A 22,218-nucleotide genomic window follows, 5' to 3' on the forward strand; every position below is an offset into this window, starting at 1 on the left:
GGGATTTCAGGACTAGTCTGTTCAAACTGGTGGACTGTCCATCTTTACGCAAGTTGTGAATTTTTACTCAGTTCTTCCACCATATGACTTTTTTTCTTTAGACAAAAGCTTGAGAACCTCATTCATCCTGCCACTAAGTCCAGGTTGTTTTGCTGCATCGTCTGTTTTGAGTTTATTATTGTGAAATAAAGTTTGTGTTCACACACTGTCCATTTTATTAGGAACGTTTATGCAGTTATCCAATCAGCAAATCATGCGTCAGCATCACAATAATACAGATACATGTCAAGAGCTTCAGTTAATGTCCACATCAAAGGGGGGAAAGTGTAAACTCTCTGACTTTAACTGTGGCTGGTTGGAGTTTTTCAGAAGCTTCTGGTCTCCTGGGCTTTTCACACACAACAGCCTTTAGAGTGTACAAAGTACAATGTGAAAAACAAAAATAATAAATTCCTAATAAAGTAAACAGTGAGTGTATGTTCAGCTAACATAGATACTATAGTTAACAGCTATAATAATTAACTAATAGGAGGTTTGTCAATATAGTGGATTGCACTCCACTAGGGAGTTTCTGTTGTCGTTTTTTTTTGTAAATCCTTCCTGATCTGCTTGTCTTTCCACATGATTGTGAGCTCTATAACTTCATACCAGTGAATCAATGAAGCTTTCTTTCAGCATTGTTTGTCATATTTATGACTACACAATGTTCAGTGTATCCCAAAATGACCAAAAAGGTATGCAGGAAATGTGGAAAATGTGCATACCTTTCAGTCCTGGCTTAAATGAAAGGAATGTTATTACAGCTAAATGATTCCAGCATGAATTCTTGGTATCCCTCCGCTGTACATGTACACTTTTTCTCATGACTTCAGATATGTGCTACTCTTATCATCCTCAAATGAATCAATTGACTTTGTTTAAATGTCGACAAAATCTAATTTAATTCTGTTACTGTTTAAAATCAAATAATCTTTGTCATGTTTACTATTTTCTGGGGTTTTCATCACTCTTTAATAGAACATTCTAAGCTCCCTTGATGGTTCTGTGGATGTTTATGGCCTTGCTTGGAACTTTTTGTCCTTAGGAGTGTAAAACATACTCGACATTTTGGAACTTCTGAAATCTAGGTTACCGCACTGGCCAGATTTGGAGAACACAACCATAGCAACTTACTATTTTTTTTATTTTTACAGTTTTATCACATATACCTCTTCTGTGTCCCACATTACCCTTCCACTCATGGTACATCCTGAGCAAGTGTGAACCTAAGTACGAGTTGCATTCACATTCCAGGGAACCACACCACAATTCATGTGTTTTGGTCTAATCTGCCAATATAAGTGCACTAAAGTAGTTGGAAGGCTTGGTTGCCTGCCAGCTCCCACCTACCAGTTATACAACACCAGTTATCTACTGAGCAGAGAAGATGAAGGCTGAGACATGCTTCTTCTGAACACATCTGCTCATGCTGTATCACAGGGCAACGAAACACAATGAGAAAAGTGCTCTCTACCCTCTTCTACATACAGTTGCTCACAGACCCATGACTGGCTAGTGTTTTGGTGACAGGCAAGAGACAGCACAGGCCATTTTGGCGTTATTAATTTATTTATTTTTACAGAATGCTGTATTTTGTATTTTGTACTATATTCAATACCTTTAGCGGATTGCTCACTCTTTGAGGTTCTTTAAGCATACAGCTTTCATCCTTGTTCAGTTTCTTGATTTGTAAAGCTGTTGAATCAGATATGACAAGGTAAATAATTTACATTTTGTTATTATAATTTACATATTGTTATTATTATTATTATTATTATTATTATTATTATTATTATTATTATTATTATTTGCATTGCTCAGTTTTACCTATTTAATTCTTATTTATTAACTGACACACAGTGCGAACTGCTGAAAACAGAAACCATCCATAGATATTCATCGCAAAATAACGATACTGAATTTTGATGCTCATGTTGAGAGGATTTTCCCCTATAAATTTATCTTAATCCCATCCCTCTGTGACGAATCCTTTAAAAGGTCCAGCTACAACTAACGTCCACTGGAACTTCTTTAGAAACCCACTGAACAGTAGTGTATTAGGTGTGTTAATAAGAGCGGTTTGAGTGTTTGGAGGGTAGGAATCATTACAGATGTTGAAACTGTTATATAAAGAATGATGCAGGGTTTAGTTATATGAAACCTCTCACATGGCCAGACTCAGTTTAGCCTCATTCATTATATAATCATGTCAGTTTTCTTGTGAACATGAAAACATTTTCTGTAGCCATTAGTGGTAAACCTTCAAAAATGGCCTAAACCAAACTAGTAATAAATCATACATGTACATTATATGCCATATATACAACTGAACAGCTCTTTATCATCAGAGATCTTTTTTTAAACAAAAAGAAAGTTATTCTTCCACCTGAGATCCTGCTGTAAATCCTCATCATCTTGGTGTGATGCACTCGAGAGAGAGAGGAGAGAGGAGACACAGAGCGAGGATCACACACAAGAACAGTGAGGAGGAGGTGGGTGTGTTAGCATGTGAGAAAGCGACAGCAGGCAAAGGGAGGGAGTCAGTGAGTGGAGAGATATAAAAAAAAACCCTCCAGAAGATAGCAGATAACAGAACACAGTCGTTTATTTTAAACGGAAGCTTGACCATGTTGCTGCAGACCCTCTTCATGCTCTCTGCAACTGTTTTTTTCGGCTATCTGGAAGGTAAGAGGAAAGAGACGGCACTGCTGCTTTGTGATGCTCTGGAGTTTTGCATTAGTGGCATGTCGAAAATTGGCACAAGGAAGAGATCATGGTGGAAGGAATAGAGACATATATCTGTTTGCTGTAATAAGCTTTTGATGCTAATCAGCCATGTGAACTGATGAGAACGAGGCTGCTCTGTGCTATTATGACAGCCACAGGAAAAATCTAGCACATTAGCTTGTTTTTGTTTGCTCTGCATTTCAAATCATTACAATATCTGTAGTGTGGCATAATCCACATCTATAATGAAGGATGCATAAACGTGAATATGTGAAGGTCATTTGTGTCAGCCATATTGAGTCATGCTTAAGCAGCAACAAAACACGTGGATGTACAACACCACCCATGTACTAAATGTATTTATTTTCAGTCTGCATTACAACTATTGATGTTTTTTTGTTTTTTTTTTCATATTTGAAGTACCTTCAGTGATGGGCATATAGACAAAGAATGGCAAAGTTTACGAAACGATTTGTGTCTGAAAGTTTGTTGTTTTTTTTGTAAATTGACAGTAAATGGTATCTCTTTGGCAGGGAAGGGTGTTCAGATGCAGCGGGACGTTCAGTGTTGTATGCAGTACTCGCAGCAGAATGTGCGGACCAAAGACGTTCTGAAGTTTGAGGTGCAGACTGAGGGGCCAGACTGCAGCATAAAAGCCATCATGCAAGTATTTCAGGCATCTTGAAACAATCACATACCTAGAAAATTATGGCTTTTTTTTTAATATGGTACAGTCCTGGTAGGTCATATTTTTATTATGAAATGTAGTATTGTCAGTCAGGAATGCACTCTAGGCTGGATGAAAAATCGTAAAGTGGTTGTTCTTAATGGGCCAATTTTTCTTGTGCTGATTTAAATCTCCATTTTACATAGAAAGAAGTCTAACAAGGAGGGAACTTTGTCTGACTTGTTCTGGCCTTGTATAAATCCGGACAGATTGTACACTAAGAAGGTGGTGAAGTGTGCAGACCCCCGGGACAGGAAAGTGAAGAGATTACTGAAGAAACTGAGGCAGAGAGCCAAAGCCCACAAGTCCATGCAGGTTCTGCCGCAAAGACGTTTGCCTGTCATGTCAAAGGTAAGTCTTTTATTTTTATTTTTATTTGTTTATGCTTATATAGTGTAGAGATCTTGTTTAGAAATGGTTGGTGTGGCTACAGACTTTCATTCCAACCAATCAGGAGCCAGATTTCACTCGTTTAACCAGTTCATTAGTCTCCAATCAACTATCAAGTCTGCATCCAGTGTTCCTTTGCAGATAGGATTGTAGACCCCTGGTATTGTGAATGAAAGGCTGTAACTCCAGACTCTATACCCAGTACTACATAAACGTCCAGTTGTGCAATAAAATTACAATACGAATAACATTAGTGTAGCATAGCATTCAGTGGCGGCTTGTGACCATATTTTGCTGGGACAACAGGACAACATTATCAGTGACATAACCTCAAACAGAACTGAGTTGAGAGGCTATTCCACTTAAATTTTGATATACGCTACAATCTAGTGAATAGTAACACGCAGAGGCTCGACAGTGTACAGTCTTTGAGTAGTTTGTGTTCATTATAACAAGTTTATTTCATATCGCCAGTGAGGCAAACACAGAGGAGCTAATAATACATGTTTTATCTCAATAAAAAATTATACAACTGAGTAGTTGAAGGCTAAAGGCCTTGCTCAAGGGCCCAGCAGTGGCAGCATGGCAGTGTTGGCATTTTAATTCACAAGTACAGTTTCTTATCCACTGAGCTATCACTGCGTTTAAAGAGTTTAATCCTATTTCACTGAAAGACACTCTGCCTACTACTACATTTATACACAAACCTATTTATGGAAAATGAGTTCTCACTATGATTATCAATGTCATCCTCATGTCATGAGGTAAAAGTTGCTCACAGCTGCACTTAGCTGACCCTAATAATTCAGTTCTGCTTTGCTCACTATATTTCTGATTAATGTTTGTTTATTAGGCCATTTAATTTAAACATTTTAAATCTGTCTGCTGATTAGACACATGTCTGTTTCACTACAACACTCATGCTATAAGAGTGCACTTGACTCAGTGTTAGCTGTCATCAGGCAGACAGACAGTTATTAGCACTGTGTTTGTTAAAGTGATTCTTACCCAGGGTATTTGTGCTGGAACATAGCCAATTAGACTAAATAAAAAATATTTCATTGTCATTTTGGTAAAAATATGTGTATGTTTATGCATGTCTCAAAGCATATTCTTGCCATGCTGTACAGAATTTAGCCACAGCGCTGTAGAGTCCCCAGTTCAATCCTGATCTCAATTAACTTTCGGTGTGGAGCTCAAGTTCTCTAATGTCAGCATTTGAGTTCTCTGTTGTTCTCCTACCTCTCAGAAACATGCCAGTAGGTAGATTGGCAAGGTACATTGCCTTAAGGCAGAATGAGTGTATGAATGTGCATGTGTACTTGCTGTATTCCCAGGAGAGGCTCCAGATTAACCACAGCTCTGACCAAGTCATCACCGAAAGTGACCGGACCACGATGACCCACTAGGCTCATACAAATATAAAGGCTGCACAAATATAGAAAATGTAACACATTTCAGTCAATCAGTCGTTTTTAGTTGGATTCATATGAACAAATGGATGAAGTTTATTGGTTAGAATATGGAACTTGAGGAACCAGGTTTTTTTCTGATGAAAGGAAAATGGTGCTTTAAATAACTGTGGTGTCAGAAATACAGGTGAGATTTTATTAGATTTCAAACAAATATCCAAATTGCTAGGCAGGACAGGTCAGATGACAGGCTGTGGTCAGTCAAGGAATAAACAGAGTAACGAGAGCTAGCAAAAGACAAAATCCTAAAGCAAAGTAAAAGTTAATACTCAGTCTGGATAGTGTCACATTAAGCAGAACAGAGTGTACGCTTCACAACATGAAAGTGATAACAAAATACTTTAAAGCGTGGTAGTGGATCCAGTAGGGCTGTTTTTCTGGGGGTCTTTACAAAGGGGTATACAGTGACTGGAATTAATGCATGATAAATCCAACTTATTGATGATTATTATTACTGTTTCTTTTGTCTCCATCAGGTCCAGTAATTACTGGAGAGAATCTGACTAACCACTTTAGCCTTTTCATCTGTCACTGTCTTCATGAACGTATGTAGATCACTGATTTTCAATACAGAACATGCAGTATGCTGTCCCTGTAAGATATGTAATATTTTAGATCTCTTTCGAAACTGACTGTTAATCTATATATGCCAAAGCATTATTTTTAACTCTGTACTTCAAGCTTGTTCATTCTCTATATACATTATACGTGTATCTTATAAGCTATACAAGCTGTTATATAGAGTTAAAGTGACATGACTGTTCCTGGCTCAAAAATAGTGTGAATACATATTCTATTATGTTTGGTAATGCAATCAATTTTTATATACACACACACACATATATATATATATATATATATATATATAGATATATATATATATATACAGAAATATTGAAAAATGCTGTGTACATCATTTTGTTATTATTTTGAAAAAAAGAAAGATGGAGTTTTTTTTGTTTTTCCAAAAGGACAAATTAAGCACACAGAGATGTTTCTAACAAATTTTTAAACAGAGCGTTGCCGCTGTAGTTGTTTTACATTGGAAGGAAATAAAAAGACCTCTGAGGAATACTTTTACTAAAAGTGTAGCATTAGTCAGGATTTGCTGAAACAGTGGATTGCTGAAACAAGTCTGATTATTAACATAAAATAGGTAAAAGTGCAGTACTGTGATGTTTCTGGGAGCAGTAACTAAACTAGCTGGACACCGACACAACCTCATGACTAAGACAAACACATTATGCAAAATAAGAACTAATCTGGCATATGGTCAGAAATTTTGGTTTCTGCAACTGGCTAAAAACCTGATAACAACTATTCAAGTTGTCAAAAGAGAACCAGTTTCCTAATTCACACCTGATGTTGTCTAGTGAATGACTTTCTAGTCGGTACTCCTTGTAATTACTTGTGGACTAAATGTGGACGCAGTGCATTAAATACAGAGGAACAAACTCATCACACTCTACTGTTCATGGGTCGTTTTTTTAATCATTAATGCTACACTGCTACATTTTTCTGACACAAAAAAAAGAAAACTGAAAAGTTCAGTTCATAACATTTTGTTTTATTTTTAACATTTGTTATAACAGAATATCCATCTATTAACCATCAGCATGCAAGTTACATGTACAAGGCCACAAAAAAACCTCCTGAAGTTTGAAATGGATTTTTAAAAAAATATTTTCCCTAAATAATTCAGATTGATTATTAATATATTCTCCTTTAGACTGTCAAAAAAAGCAGGTACAAGCTGAAGTTCAGCTTCTCAAATGATTCTGATCAATTCCAAAAGATCTAAATTCTGTCTGTCTTTTAATAATTGTATGATATTGTATTTCCACACATTTGCAATTAAAAGTATTTTAAAAGTCTAAAAATGTCTGAGACATGAAATGGACAATCTAAATGAAGTACAAAAATTGACAGTTTAATGGTGAACAGATGATTTAATGAACTAATAACCACCATAATATTAAAAAGTCAATTGATATCACAGCGCTGTTGAATTCTTGATTCTGATTGGTCAGAAGTTGTTGATTTAATTTTATAACATTTATCAGATATCATGGTTTACATTTGTTTGTTTGATTTTGTTTGTTTTGTTTTTGCCTTGTTTTCTGTTGTGGGCACGAATGCAAATGTCATGTTTTTGTTACGCTCAAAGCAAACCAACAAAACCGGCCAGATACGTGAGAAAGTTAGTGTCTGACTGCTTAAGGAACTGAATCTAGGAACACTGTGTATTTTGTAATGTGTTTAGGCATGATGCAAAGATCACAGAATTAAAAGTGTTTGTCATTAAAATGAAGATCAAGGGAACATTAATTAGGACTGAAACTAGCTAGGACTCACTTACAGCTGGAATGAAACAGCAGCTGTTGCAGTCTCAATAATTTCAATAGTGTAATTGTGACAAATGCTCAAGAGTGGAAAGTAAACAACACCATTGTACAATACAAACACACACGTACACACACATGCACACACATGTCACCCTGGATAAGGGCACCTGCCAAATGCCAGAAATACACACACACACACACACACACACACGTCCACATACATGCTGCTCTGGATAAGGGCGTCTGCCAAATGGCAGAAATACACACACACACACACACACACACACACAGCTTTCTGTCTGTCTGTTTGTTATGTTTCTTATGCTTTATATCAACATATCATTCTGAAAAACAGTCATTATTATTTTAGAAAGAGAAACAGAAATGTTTCTTGGGTGTTCACAATGACTCATGGTTTTTACAAAATTCTACAGGTTTTCCATCACCTAGCTCCATATTTCTTTACACTTTATATAAAGTAGTTGTAGTTATGATAAGTAACTACCACTACCTCAGCTTTTCTATAATAACGCTTCAGTTACAGGGGATTGTACAGCCTATGCTGCATATAATCCAAGCCTAGTATAAATGGATTAGAGTATGTTCTGTTAAAAAAAAAAAAACTTTAATTGCTAATATACTTCATTTTTCTATAAAAAGACATTTATTAGCACTTTTAATAAAACGAGCCTGCTAAAGAATAAAAGGAGTCATTGCTTTTTATCAGTCAGAGGTAATGCTGTTTTCCACTTGAGAAAGTCTTCAGGATAGACACCTTTCTTTACTTAAAGAGAAAGTAAGAATCCATTGTTTATTGCTGTTGTAATATTAGCGATAACGCAATCTAATTTGTCTTGCAGATGTTTCACAGGATTACAAAAATGCTAGCTGTAGTTCATTATTTTAATTTTGTAAAATTATAATCAGTGGCAAAATTGTTGTGGTATAAAAGGAAGAAAACATTACAAGTTGTGTTGCTCTAATAAAGTGATAAAAACAGATAAGATTTATTAGGCCTCACAATCAGCTCAATCACACGGTTCCCCTTTACACAAACCCACACACACTCACTCTCTTTATCTCCAGGGATTACGCTGAATGTTTCTGATACATCCACATCAGCATTTCAGTTTTTGAAATATTGCTTTTGACAAAACACAAAATATGACACTTAATTGATCATATTACTGAACTAAAATGTCAAGAATGAGCAAAATGATCAAACCCATACCTTGTTTTTGACTTTCCACACTTGACATTATGGATACTAAACTAAAATTCCAGTCATTCCCCATAAAATTATATGAATTGTACAATAACTAAGTCACTAAATTGGCATGAATTAGTTTTCTGTCTGCTGTCAGACAGCTTTGAGCTAGATTTATTAGCTCATTTATTAGCTAATATTTATAGATGTATTACATTTCACAATGTTGTTTTATCCAGATAACTTGTTTTACAATAATTAACCAAATACAATTGATCCAAATATATATATATATATATATATATATATATATATATATATATATATATATATATATATATATCATTAAGAGAGATCACATTCATGACCCACAGTCCTTTGGGCTTTTAAAATCTGTAAAATCTTGTAAAAGCTTAAAATACTTTACCCATAAACTGTGTGGCTTTTTTTTTCCTGAGCTTTTTTTTTTTACTGAAATATGTAGAATAAAGCCTCCAATTATATATAGGATCTATATATCTATATCTATATATGTAATTTATTTTAGTTTTGTGAATTATTTCTTTTTTATTCTTATAAAAGGTGACAGTCTTGTCCTACTTTGTGGGGGAGTATAAATACCAAAAAATATTTCATTTCATATTTAAGCACTTGGGAAAGTTTACAATTAAAATTAATTAATTTTGTAGTTGAAAAGTAAAACAAAACCATAAACAGGCAACTTAACCTGCCTGTAGTCTATCATAACTCCTAATCTAACAGGTGAACTAAAAAAAATCAATGAAATTCTGCTGAATGTGTGCAAATATTATTTCCACAAGTATTTCATTGTCAGCTTAACGGCTTTTTAATGTTCTTGGTTCTAATTAAACGTTTTTGTCTTGATGTATTTGTGATTTCTGTTACTGAAATGCGCTCTTGCTTAAACTTGATGCTTAAAACACCACCACTGTACCTTTCTAGATGCTGTCTATGCTATCGGTTATTACATTGTTGTTTCACTGTTCCGATGTTTGAGACAGTCATCCTCCTGGCAGATGAGTTGGTAAGGTTTTTCATTGACCTCAATCACAGAGCTGCTGATCCCAGCATCCAGGTTCTGCAGTTCCTCTCGTGACAGATGTTCCACAATGCCAGCTCCTAACGAGTCTCCCAGCACATTGGTGGTGGTTCTGAGGCGATCCCTGTAACACAGGTTATAGACATCTAGACATCTTTGTAATAAACTTTGATTTGTTTAAGATAAGGCGTGGAAGCTGTTCTGAAGAAGAACGTCTGAAAGTGGCTAAAAACACGGTAATTCTCCAGCCATGGATGGTATGGTGACTGCTGTCCTAGCTATTAGAACATTTAGTGTATTCTCTTACATTGTGCCTGCATTATGTATCAGTAACCTTTTGTAAGAGTGCTCTCTGCTGGAGATGTGACAATTGTGACATTTAGTCAAGACTTACAGGAACCAATCCACAGCAATGATGAGTGTTATGTCCTCGGTGGGCAGTCCCACGGATGTCAATACAATCACCATGGTAACCAGACCAGCTTGAGGAATGGCTGCTGCTCCGATGCTGGCAGCAGTCGCTGTGATACTGGAAATTTACATATTAACAGTAAGAAATGTGTCCTGAGATGAATGTAATGGATGAAGTAGGAAACTAAAATTCAGTATATGAAATGAGGAACAGATCTAGATAGACTGTGCATTGTAGTTTATAGTTTTGGGCAGATATTTAGCTATAAGCACAACAGCAAAAACACTATGGATTAAAATGATTGTGTATTGGCATTTTTAATGCCTTTGGTATTGTTACCTGATGGTGAGGATTTGACCGAAGTTCAGGTCCATGTCATTAACTTGGGCTATGAAAATGGCAGCCACTGCTTCATACAGAGCTGTACCATCCATATTTATGGTGGCACCCACTGGCAAAACAAGGCGTGTTACACGTTTGTCCACGTGGTTGTTCTCCTCTAAGCATCGGAATGTGATAGGAAGGGTGGCAGAACTGCAAAAAATAAAAAATAATAAACCATTTAAAAATACTCAAAATGTTTAAAAGTCCCACAATTGGTAGACCATCTTTGCCACTTGGTTACTGCTCAGAGAAAGGAAAGAGTTTCTGAATAACTGACATTAAGGCAACAAAAATAGAACATTCATTTTATTATGGAAGATGATAGCCTCTTGTCCTGTCTATTTCATGTGTTAGAGAAAATATCTAAGCACTTGGAAAAGTTTAATCAAAATCCATTACATTTGTAGTTGCAAAAAAAAACCCTAATTTGGAAGCTGGAAAATCACTTACTGGCTGGAAAAGATGGTCTATCAGCATGACCAGCTTGACCTGTGTTTTGGAAGCTGGTCAGTTCAAGCTAGATATTTCAGCAGTTATTATTATTTCCCTTTATATTTTATATTAGCGTTTCACTATTATGTACTTCATAAACACTATGCTAAAAATCTAAACAATAAAATATCCTATATTCTCTATAAATATAGAGCTGCATGTTATTAAGGTACCTTGAGGATGTTCCAAAGGCTGTAATTAAGGCCTGAAGCAGACCAGAGATGAAAGTGTAGGGGTTCTTCCGTGTCCCCAAATAGTAGAGTAGAGGCAGAGCAATGAGGCTGTGGACCAGCAGACCGATGATGACACACAGCATGTACATTCCCAGCTGTCCTCCAACCTGTAATAGGTCTTTCATTTCAACAATTTTCCCAGCAATTAGAAAGAGAATCCCAAGAGGAGCATACCTGAGAGAGAGAAAATCTGAATGTAAGGAAAGTCCGTGCCAAGACAATTATTACTCATTAAGGCATAACTTACATACAGACATACACTATATTGCCAAAATATTCGCTCACCTGCCTTGACTCGCATATGAACTTAAGTGACATCCCATTCCTAATCCATAGGGTTCAATATGATTTCGTTCCACCCTTTGCAGCTATAACAGCTTCAACTCTTCTGGGAAGGCTGTCCACAAGGTTTAGGAGTGTGTTTATGGGAATTTTTGACCATTCTTCCAGAAGCGCATTTGTGAGGTCACACACTGATGTTGGACGAGAAGGCCTGGCTCTCAGTCTCCGCTCTAATTCATCCCAAAGGTGTTCTATCGGGCTGAGGTCAGGACTCTGTGCAGGCCAGTCAAGTTCATCCACACCAGACTCTGTCATCCATGTCTTTATGGACCTTGCTTTGTGCACTGGTGCACAGTCATGTTGGAAGAGGAAGGGGCCAGCTCCAAACTGTTCCCACAAAGTTGGGAGCATGGAATTGTCCAAAATGTCTTGGTATGCTGAAGCATTCAGAGTTCCTTTCACTGGAACTAAGGGGCCAAGCCCAGCTCCTGAAAAACAACCCCACACCATAATCCCCCCTCCACCAAACTTTACACTTTGCACAATGCAGTCAGACAAGTACCGTTCTCCTGGCAACCGCCAAACCCAGACTTGTCCATCAGATTGCCAGATGGAGAAGCGCGATTCGTCACTCCAGAGAACGCGTCTCCAGTGCTCTAGAGTCCAGTGGCGGCGTGCTTTTCACCTCAGCATCCGATGCTTTGCATTGCACTTGGTGATGTATGGCTTGGATGCAGCTGCTCGGCCATGGAAACCCATTCCATGAAGCTCTCTGCGCACTGTTCTTGAGCTAATCTGAAGGCCACATGAAGTTTGGAGGTCTGTAGCGATTGACTCTGCAGAAAGTTGGCGACCTCTTCGCACTATGCGCCTCAGCATCCGCTGACCCCGCTCCGTCAGTTTACGTGGCCTACCACTTCGTGGCTGAGTTGCTGTCGTTCCCAAACACTTCCACGTTCTTATAATACAGCTGACAGTTGACTGTGGAATATTTAGGAGCGAGGAAATTTCATGACTGGATTTGTTGCACAGGTGGCATCCTATCACAGTTCCACGCTGGAATTCACTGAGCTCCTGAGAGCGACCCATTCTTTCACAAATGTTTGTAAAAACAGTCTGCATGCCTAGGTGCTTGATTTTATACACCTGTGGCCATGGAAGTGATTGGAACACCTGATTCTGATTATTTGGATGGGTGAGCGAATACTTTTGGCAATATAGTGTACATCATTTTATTTGTGTGTGTGTGTGTGTGTGTGTGTAAAAATCTATCCCTAAAACTATTTGCTGTTCCTTGGTGAAGTGAGACTTTAACACGCACACACACACACACACACACAGCGGGAAAAAAAAAGACATTTCCATTGCTTTGATATGTGTGCACTCACACACTTTATCCTCTTTCAACACACCTTAATTTGGTAACTGACTAATAGCGATGACTAAAACAAGTTCTGCGGGTACATGAGCTAAAGAAAGACGGAACTGATAAAACGGATCCACACAGAATGATTAAATTACAGAACGCTGGCTTACCACATAATGATTGCTACTAAGCGCATTATGGCGTCATTGAGGCAGTCAAAGAAATTCTTCAGCGGTTGGCCCTGCTGCTTCATATTCCCAATCACAATGCCGAAGAACATGGAGAACACCACCAGACCTAGAGCATTCACTCCATTAGAGGAACCCGGGACTGGAATCATCTCCTCCACTGTCTCCTGGATGGTCTGCAGGACTGTGCTGTTATTTCCCATTTGGCTGAAATCAGTAGTATTAGTAACAACAGCACTTCCATTCACCAGCACAGTGATGTTTTTTGTCGAAATGGTTTTCTTGTAAAGTGTTTTGTACTGGAAGAGATAAATAAAGATATAGTTTTAAGGTAAAGTCAAACTAGATGCTGCCACATTGTAAAGAAGCATCCTACAGTATATAATATATAAGAACTGTTTATATACCTGTTTAAAGCAGGCTTCCATTAAATTAGAAGGGAACATATTTCTGTAAGAAAAAAAACATGCTTGCATAATGTCATAATAAATCTGTAAACAACATACCGCAAAGATGAATGTGTCTCTCGTTACCTAATTAGATCAAGAAATGCATCAGCAGCTGTAACCGACTCCATCCTGTCACTATCAGACATTGGGGTGTCTCTTTTGCCTTTTCCAGGTCTTATGGCAGTCACCAAGACAATACCAATGAACACAGCAATAAAAGTTGTCATGACATAATAAACGATAGCCCAAACTCCCATCTTTCCGGTGGCTTTACTATCCAAGTATGAAACACCTGATAAAATTAAAAAGAAAAATTTCTCACAGAATTTGTGATTGTAATATAACAGAAGCAACAGGTTCTCATAGTAAACCAATCCAGTCTAACTTGGATGATCTTCTTTTGACATATCATGATATTTATTAGAATCCTACACTAGTATATGGCCAAAAGTATATGGACAGTTACACTTATATGTGATTTTTAAGCATCCTATTTCAGATGTAGTCCTCCTTTGCTGTTATAATAATCTCAAATCTTCTGGGAATGCTTTATGCTGATTCTTATTCGTGGCTATGGGGATTTGGGCATTTAGACACAAGAGCCTTGCTGTGGTTGGACAGGTAGTGGTGTTCATCCAGTATGTCCAAATGGTCTTCAGTGGGGTTTGAGGTTAAGGCTCTGTGCAGGCCACTCAAGTTCTTCCACATCAATCCTGAGAAGCCATGTCTTCATGAACCATGCTTTGTGCATGTATTGATGCTGGAACAGGTTTGGGACTCTTAGTTCTAGTTCAAGACATTCTAGACAACTGTGTCTTTCCAACGTAATGGCAACAGTTTAGGAAAAACCAACATAAGGATGTGATAATCAAGTGTCTATATATTTTTGGCCATATAATGTAGTTTTTACTTAATTTTAGCCTTGTACCTGTAACAAGACTGGATACAATGAGTGGGAGGACCATCATCTGTAACATCCTCATCAGTATCTCCCCAGGGAAGGATAAATACTTTATTTCTCTCGCTGATAGGTTATGTGGTCGCACAGCAAATCCCAAAATGACTCCTGAACAATAAAGAATAAGTCTTAAGAATAAGTCTCAAGCAGCCACTTGATATTTATTGCTCAGTAGCTTTCTAAAACACTAGTATATACTTTATGTGTAACTGTGTGTTCTTTTCAAAAAATAGCGTAGAAATAATACTGTTTTGGTAAACGTTACCTACTACAACTGCTCCTACAGTGAGGAGCACAAAAGAGTTGCGATGCAGGAATGTCTTGATGGCATTTCGGTTGATGGAGCACATCCTGACTTGGGGTCCAGACACTTGTTTTTTAATGGCTCTGTGCAACCAGTGAAGGTCCTTCTCAGGTTGATGGGGTTTCTCAGAGTCTTCGTCAAGAAAGAGGCTGTTGCTGTTTGGCGGCTTCTCATTTATAATCAGCTCAAAGACTTGGTCAAGAAGGCAGGTTTCATGAGAAACTGTTCAAAAATAAAGGCAAAAGATACAGAAGAACTTTAGAGAGTTTTGTCCTTTTTGATGAATCGCTCAAGAACACACCCGGTGCAGATATACTTTTAGCATTTTCTGCACAGTAATACTTAAATGCATTTTGCACATGCTTTTGTTTTACCGGTTTTCTTTTCATTAGCATGACTACAACAAAAAAGTTTGTTATTAAGCAAATATGTTCCCCTCCAAGGCATTTTTGAATAATTACTCCAAGGTTTCAGTCACATTCTGTTACATTCTTTTAAAATGCACTGCACATAAATAAAACAATTATTAAAACTATTCTCAAACATGACAAAACATGCTCACATTGAACTACAAATCATCTTGTGTCATGTTCAACCCAATTCCTATGACAGCATTTCTACATAAGTCTGTTAGCCCATTTGGGGAGACTTATAAATCCTAACCTTGTGCAGTTCTAACACTTAGGAGGGGTTCTTTATGTTTCAGCTGGTGCTGTAGTCCGGACCACCATTGTCAAGTCCAAGACCGGGACTAGATAAGAGTCATCAACACTGTGGTTAAGACTGAGTAAAAATTTCTTTTCAAGGCCAAGCATTTACTTTCATTTCATAGAAGCAAGACCAAGCTTGCAAACTGTCTTGAGAAACACCCAGAGTCCTGCAGCATCATGCTGTACAATAGAGTTAAGCACATAATTGAGATACTACTAGTAGTTTTTATGGGAGAATGCCTGGGATTAATACATGTTCAAGTACAAATACATAAATAAATCCAAGACAAGTTAATATCTATACAGATAACATCTTAAAACCAGACTCGAGTACAAGGAGAGACTTAAGTCCTACAGCCTGGGCATCAGAGGTTTTATTAGAGGTAATAAAGAGGTAATTTCCAGGAGAGATGAGTTCTGCAGCATCTGGATCATAGAAATGTGCCTTACATTAGTTCATTAAACCCTTAACAGTATTTTTCAGAACTATTACCTCTGACACAAAACTCATCTCAGGAAACCTGAAGGATGGCTTCATTTAAGTATTTAACTTCCATGTGATAAGAATTTTTTGCATTTTGTCTTTCAATATAATAAATGTTCTGCTTTTTTCTGCCCAGTCTAAGTACAAGAGATTGTCGAATATCTTGTGCAGCTGGTTATATCACACTAAAGACTATGACAGTAGTGTCTATAGTAAAGTATATCTAATTCACAAGGACTGTTGGTGGACTGTCTACATCATCTAAGACTACATTTTAAGCATCTAAAGGTGATATGGTGACACTTACGGAGATATGTATGTGATATTTATGTTACGAGTGTCCATAGTCCTTTGTAATAGTCAGTAAGTTTTGTGTCAGTGCAGAGGAATTTGCATTTTACCTTAAAGGAAAAAATTAACAGGCTCGTGAGGGGATGACTGACATTACTGCTATCATGTAATAAGAGGAACCAAACAACTCATAACTAACTTCCTTTGCAGATATTACACAACATTAAATCTAATGATAAACTGATAAAATATACAACAGGTTGTTTGTTAATTAATAAAAATATAATTGTTGGCAAACCACTGAGGTAGAAGGCAATAAACATCAGGACTATTAAAGAAAGACATTCAGCTTTGTAATCAGGTTCTAATCAGTGTTGGGTCACATCATACCACCATTCTTTTGATTATTTTTCTAGAAGAGTTTTATTTCATATACAAATGACTGGACAGCACAGAGAGTTTCTGGGAAAAGAAGTGGATTATTTGTTATTATCTGTCTTGCACACTACAAAATTCTGTCCAGCTGTGTCATGGATTTTAGATGCTTAAAAGGTTGTGTAAACTTCTAGAAGCAGATGTGGGTTTTTTTATGCTCTGCACATTTCAACACAGAATGTGAAAGAAGAGCTCTTACACTCTAACACAAGCCTATATAATGATCTAGGTTACAGCAATGGAATAGTGGTACAGAGGGCTTTAGGCCAAAACTGAATGCTTTGAGAATTTGCCATGATACACAACCAGTTCATGTTTTAGTAAATCTGTCATTTTTACTTCACCATGATATGTAGCTTGTCTTACACCAGTACCCAAGGATGTTATTCAACTTGTTACATCCTGTTTTTGGCAACTCTGAATGCGTGTCTGAGATGTACCTCTGTCCACGTACATTTGTTTTCAGGACAGCATGTTTTTTCATTCCCTCTGTTTTTTTGTTTTTTGAATTAGAAGAATGTACTGTTGTGTGTTTATGCTCTGGATTCTGTTTTCTTTCAATACCTTTTCCTTCAATTTCTCATGAGCATGGAAGATTATACTGTCCGTATAACCCTCTTTGGCTAAAACTCAGTAGCCAGAGGTCTGGTTTTTGAAGCAGGTCAAGACTTGGTTTGACCAGGTGATGATTATTCAGGCTGGATGGAGAGTTCTGTGTACCCTACTGAAATTATTACAACACTCTTTAGTTATAAAAACCACATTTACTCCAGGATCTGTAAATATCAAGACAGGATGTTTTTTAAACAATGGAAAAATATTTTTAGGTTCCTCTGAGGCATTATACAGCTCTGGTTTTTCATTTCATCCAAGCAGTTCTCAGATCTAATCACTTCCTGCCCACGATCAGTGGATCAAGTGTTCACTAGCTTCTTCCCTTAAATGAATGATTACTGTGTTCTTAACTTAGTTTCCTTAACTTAATTTAGTTTGTTTAGCTTCCTTATCCTTCCTAAGCTGGGATATGCGGAGAAAGAATTTCACTGTCCTTTGATGTATATGTGACAAATAAACATTTTTAATTCTGTCTATATATACCTCCCAGGTTAGTTGACTCTCTTGGTTGGATTTTGTCTTAATCTCAATTTAGTTTGCTTGTGAATTATGCAATATTTTGAAAAACTGCATTATTCAAATTGCCTTTTTTTAAAAAAAATTTCTTTAATCATACTTAACATTATGCTCACTAACTCCTCTTGTACTGTACCTCATGCTCAATACAGAGGGCTTAGTATCTATACATAATCAAGTACCGATTATAAAGTTCACCTTTATGCCATCAGGAAGTTGAGCATGTGGTATTTAGAGCAAGATTGACATCCAGTCAGTGTATAAATCAGTGCTTGTTGAACTAAAGCTGTTGCATCATCATATGGAGCTCTTATCTAGCCTGAATTTATATATTTGTATTTTTATAGCACTACTTCACACACTTTCCACTAAGAGGAGGATCATCATGATCAATTAAAACAACAGCAATCTCTTTAAAAAAAATAATAAAACCACAGAATTTATGATTTTGTTGTCACTTATTCCCAGTTATTCCACTAGAGGAGAGATTTTCTAGTAGTTAGTAAATTCTGTTTCATTATGGTGGACTACAAACTGGCTGCACAGTTCATACTGAAGTCATTAAAGCTATCAGACAAACTGAACTGCTAAGTGCTGGTATATCAGAGATAGTGTGGTATATCAGGTGTGGTATATCAGAGATACTTCTTCAATCATGTTTTAAAGATTATAAAATATAAGTTAGTTAAAAAAACCCAATATTACATGTAATAATGATCATATAATATTATAAGGTAACTCAGAAATAACAAAAATAAAATAAAAATAAAATACAATAGTGAAACCCACAAATCCACAAATAAGTCCTATGCTTAAATCTTTAGTTTTAGATGCCTTATATTAAATTAAATACAACCCAGAACAAACCAGCTTTACCATGTCCACTTACCGCTCATGATTTTAGTTGCTGTTACTCGCCGTCTATGAAATAATAGAAATAAAATGAATTTGTAGAAGAGTTTTCTCAGAAATCTGAGCTTAGGACTGGTGGCACGCTGCTACACACATGTGCCGATAAACATGAAACAGTCGGTCATCCCCCCAGACCTGACTATCAGAAGGTCCTTTCTCCCTCCCCGTGACCACATGCTGGGCAACACTGAGTAAAGGTTGCCCTTTAGCATTGGCCGAAAATAACAAACACCTATAATAGTAAATATATACGTAGTAAACTACAAACCAGTAAAAAAAGCAGTTTGTATCACTGCCCTGGTCCCAGTGCTGGATATATGCAGTAGGGATGTAACCCAATACAAATGCTTTATTCGGAGGGAACAAATAATGCATGTCTAAAGAGATACAAATATAGATTTGATCAGGAAACACAGTATTCTTTATTTTACAAAGGTTCACAGGATCATGTCTGTGATCTGATCCTTTGGGATGTGACAAAAGGCGAGATCCAGCAGTCAGATTGAGGACCACATTCATTAACACGTGTCCGGTAGCTGAATTTGACGCCATTTTTGACCTCAAGGTGTTCAAGGTGAAAAAAGTGGGGAAAAAAACATCCTTCCATCCATCCATCCATCCGTCCATCCATCCATCCATCCATCCATCCATTCATCCACCTTTATACTTTACCATGTATCCTACACAAGGTCGCAGGAAACCTGAGGGGGCACAAGGTAGGGGACAGTCTGGATGGGGTGCCAACCCATGAGAGGGCACAATCACACACACTCACACACCACAGTTAATTTAGAAATGCCAGTCAGTCTACAACACACTTCTTTGGACTAGGGAAGGAAACTGGAGTACCCAAAGGAAACTGGGGAGAAACAGGGAGAACCAGGGAGAACATGCACTCGACACAGGACCTTCATTCCGGGGGTTTGTGCCTCCCTCCATACATCTCATACATGTGCGAAGAAGTTATATGGCATTTTATGGTTGCTGTTATGATATGGACAAAGTAGTAATTTTGACAACTGTAGTAATTTTGTGACCCTGCTTACAGACGGTTGTAACTACTGCCACCTAGTGGCCATTTGCACTGTACCGTGAGTGGCTTTTAATTTTATGTAACTGGACAATTTTACATACTTTATTCTGTTGCAACCACTTCCTTCATTTTTTTTTTCATCTACATGTGCACAGAGAATTGCACAAGCCCAGCCTGAAGAAGAAGGCAGCAACTAAAGCAAACTTCAGTCATGACAGAATCACATAATCAGTCTTTGGCTGCTTAGACATTGTTAATTTCCCCTAAATTGTTTAGATTTGATGATTTGGCATGTTAGAGACTTGAAAATGCATATTCTTTTTGGAATGGCTACCAAATATACGTACAAGCCTACCAGCTATGTGTCTTTTCCTAATGTCCATTGTTTGCTGTTCCACGTGTAACTACGTGTTTCTGCATGTCATGTGTTCATGAGAAACATAATTGTTTTTGTTTTAAACTACTCAATAAAATCAGGTTAGGTCTTCTCCTGTGTGGTCTAATGACTAATAACTAATAACTGTTGTATTAATTGTAGTACAAATTTATTTGCAGCTTATATGACACGGTAGCATGTGTGTGGTTTCTGCATGTTGCTATATCATATAACAAGGTATGAGGCAACTTCAGTCACTTTCTGTAAAATGCAAACAAAATCCAGGCCAACATGAACATTTTAGTGTAGTATGTCATAAAAAAGTAGGACTTACCCAACTGAACTGATTCACACTCAGTCGTCAGCCTGCTGTAAAAAGTAAGAAGCTATACAAACTTCGCCGTATCTTCCTGCAGCCTGAGGTGAAACTGCTAGAAAAAAAAAAAAGCCAATGAAAGCTCAATGAAAAAGCATTTGCCTCTTCCTGATTTCTTCTATACGAGGCAAGATGGCTTAGTGGTTCACCTGTGTACCTCAGTGTTTGCTGTGTACCTCAGGGGTTGTTGGGGTCTGATTCCTGCCCCTTCCCTGTGTGTGTGTGGAGTTTATGCTCTCCCCATGTTAAAGGGTTTCCTCTGGGCACTCTGGTTTCCTCCTCCAGTCCAATGTCATGTGTTGTAGGCTGGTGGCATCTATAAACTGTAGTGTCTGAGATGCCCTGTAATGGGGAGCCATTCTCTTGAACCAGAAGGATGGATTTCTTCTGTTTTTGTTATTTTCCTTTTTTTTCCCTCAGATTTTCAAACAATCAGATTTGTTCAGGTTTGTTTTAAATAAGACAAACCTGAATAAACATATAAAAATGGTTATTTTAACTACCGAAAAAAAGAAGTTAATGAAAACCAACTTGTCCTCTGTAAAAAAAAAAAAAAAAGTAACTGTCTCCTTAGTTAGTTTAACTATTAAAAAAATAAAATAAATGATTGGGTTTAACTAGACTTAATTAGACCCAGACGTGATTTCTGCCAGCCGTGATGGAATTTATACATCACTTGAATAGTATTGTGACATAGGTGAAAGTTCTGAACCAGCAGCACACATGTATCAGTCTGGAAAAGGTTACAAAGCCGTTTCTACGGCTCTGCGTCTTCAGTGAACCACACCGAGAGACATTACCTACAAATCTGAAATAAATGGAACTTGATTAGGTAATTAATCTATATGAACATCCAAGTAACTGTGGGCCTCATTTCATCACATATCATCTCAGATTTCATGATTCCATGATTAGAAGAAAGATTGGGCTCATTTGCCAAGAAAAACACCTCCAAGACTTTTGGGATAGTGTTCTGTGGAACTGAAAGTGGAATTTTTTTGTGGCTTCTGTTACATCTGGGGTACAGCTTACACAGCATTCCAAAATAACAACATCATACTGACCGTCAGAGTGGTGTGAATGTGATAATGTGGGAATGTGGTGCTGCTTCAGAGAAAGCATGAAATCTGCTCTGCAACAGGAAATGCTGATGGAGAACGTGTGCTCATCAGTCTGATCTGTAACTGAAGCACAACTCTGACCTGAACCCAGGTAAGATCCTGTGGCAGGACGTTAAGGATTTGGTTGCAGTTGATGATGATATACACAGTACAGCCAGTTAATTGATAAATAAATGCATAATTTAAAGATATTGTTGTTCGAGTTCTCCTTGTCAGAATGGATCTTGTGACAAATATACAAAAATAGCAGAAATCTGGAGAGGGTCTACTGGACATAGACTACAGCGATTTTTAAGAAAGCAATTTCTCTTTAG

General features: G+C 37.3%; 2 protein-coding genes across 7 annotated transcripts; one reads left to right on the plus strand and one right to left on the minus strand.

Annotated features, from left to right (window-relative positions):
* Positions 1-2,490: 2,490 nt before the first annotated feature.
* On the plus strand, positions 2,491-6,213 carry ccl44 (chemokine (C-C motif) ligand 44). Of its 2 annotated transcripts, none has more exons than XM_058401634.1 (4): positions 2,491-2,724; positions 3,300-3,429; positions 3,703-3,844; positions 5,221-5,818. In XM_058401634.1, exons 1-4 carry the CDS (start codon positions 2,667-2,669, stop codon positions 5,290-5,292), a joined length of 402 nt encoding a protein of 133 aa, XP_058257617.1. In that variant the 5' UTR covers positions 2,491-2,666; the 3' UTR covers positions 5,293-5,818. The 2 variants fall into 2 exon arrangements, with proteins under 2 accessions (XP_058257617.1, XP_058257618.1); XM_058401635.1 differs by lacking the exon at positions 5,221-5,818 and adding an exon at positions 5,832-6,213 and having other exon boundaries at positions 2,498-2,724.
* Positions 6,214-8,426: 2,213 nt separating this feature from the next.
* Positions 8,427-21,007, minus strand: LOC131360841 (excitatory amino acid transporter 1-like). 5 transcript variants are annotated; one of them, XM_058401631.1, is made up of 11 exons: positions 20,960-21,007; positions 20,742-20,835; positions 14,997-15,257; positions 14,702-14,839; positions 13,858-14,065; positions 13,732-13,774; positions 13,307-13,623; positions 11,429-11,662; positions 10,719-10,913; positions 10,362-10,496; positions 8,427-10,091 (listed from the first exon to the last, which is right to left on the minus strand). In XM_058401631.1, exons 3-11 carry the CDS (start codon positions 15,079-15,081, stop codon positions 9,893-9,895), a joined length of 1,554 nt encoding a protein of 517 aa, XP_058257614.1. In that variant the 5' UTR covers positions 15,082-15,257; positions 20,742-20,835; positions 20,960-21,007; the 3' UTR covers positions 8,427-9,892. The 5 variants fall into 5 exon arrangements, with proteins under 5 accessions (XP_058257614.1, XP_058257615.1, XP_058257613.1 ...); XM_058401632.1 differs by having other exon boundaries at positions 20,742-20,838; positions 20,960-20,975; XM_058401630.1 differs by having other exon boundaries at positions 20,941-20,961.
* Between the last annotated feature and the right edge of the window lie 1,211 nt (positions 21,008-22,218).

This window comes from Hemibagrus wyckioides, linkage group LG10 (assembly GCF_019097595.1).
Source record: "Hemibagrus wyckioides isolate EC202008001 linkage group LG10, SWU_Hwy_1.0, whole genome shotgun sequence".
NCBI classification, from domain to species: Eukaryota; Metazoa; Chordata; class Actinopteri; order Siluriformes; family Bagridae; genus Hemibagrus; species Hemibagrus wyckioides.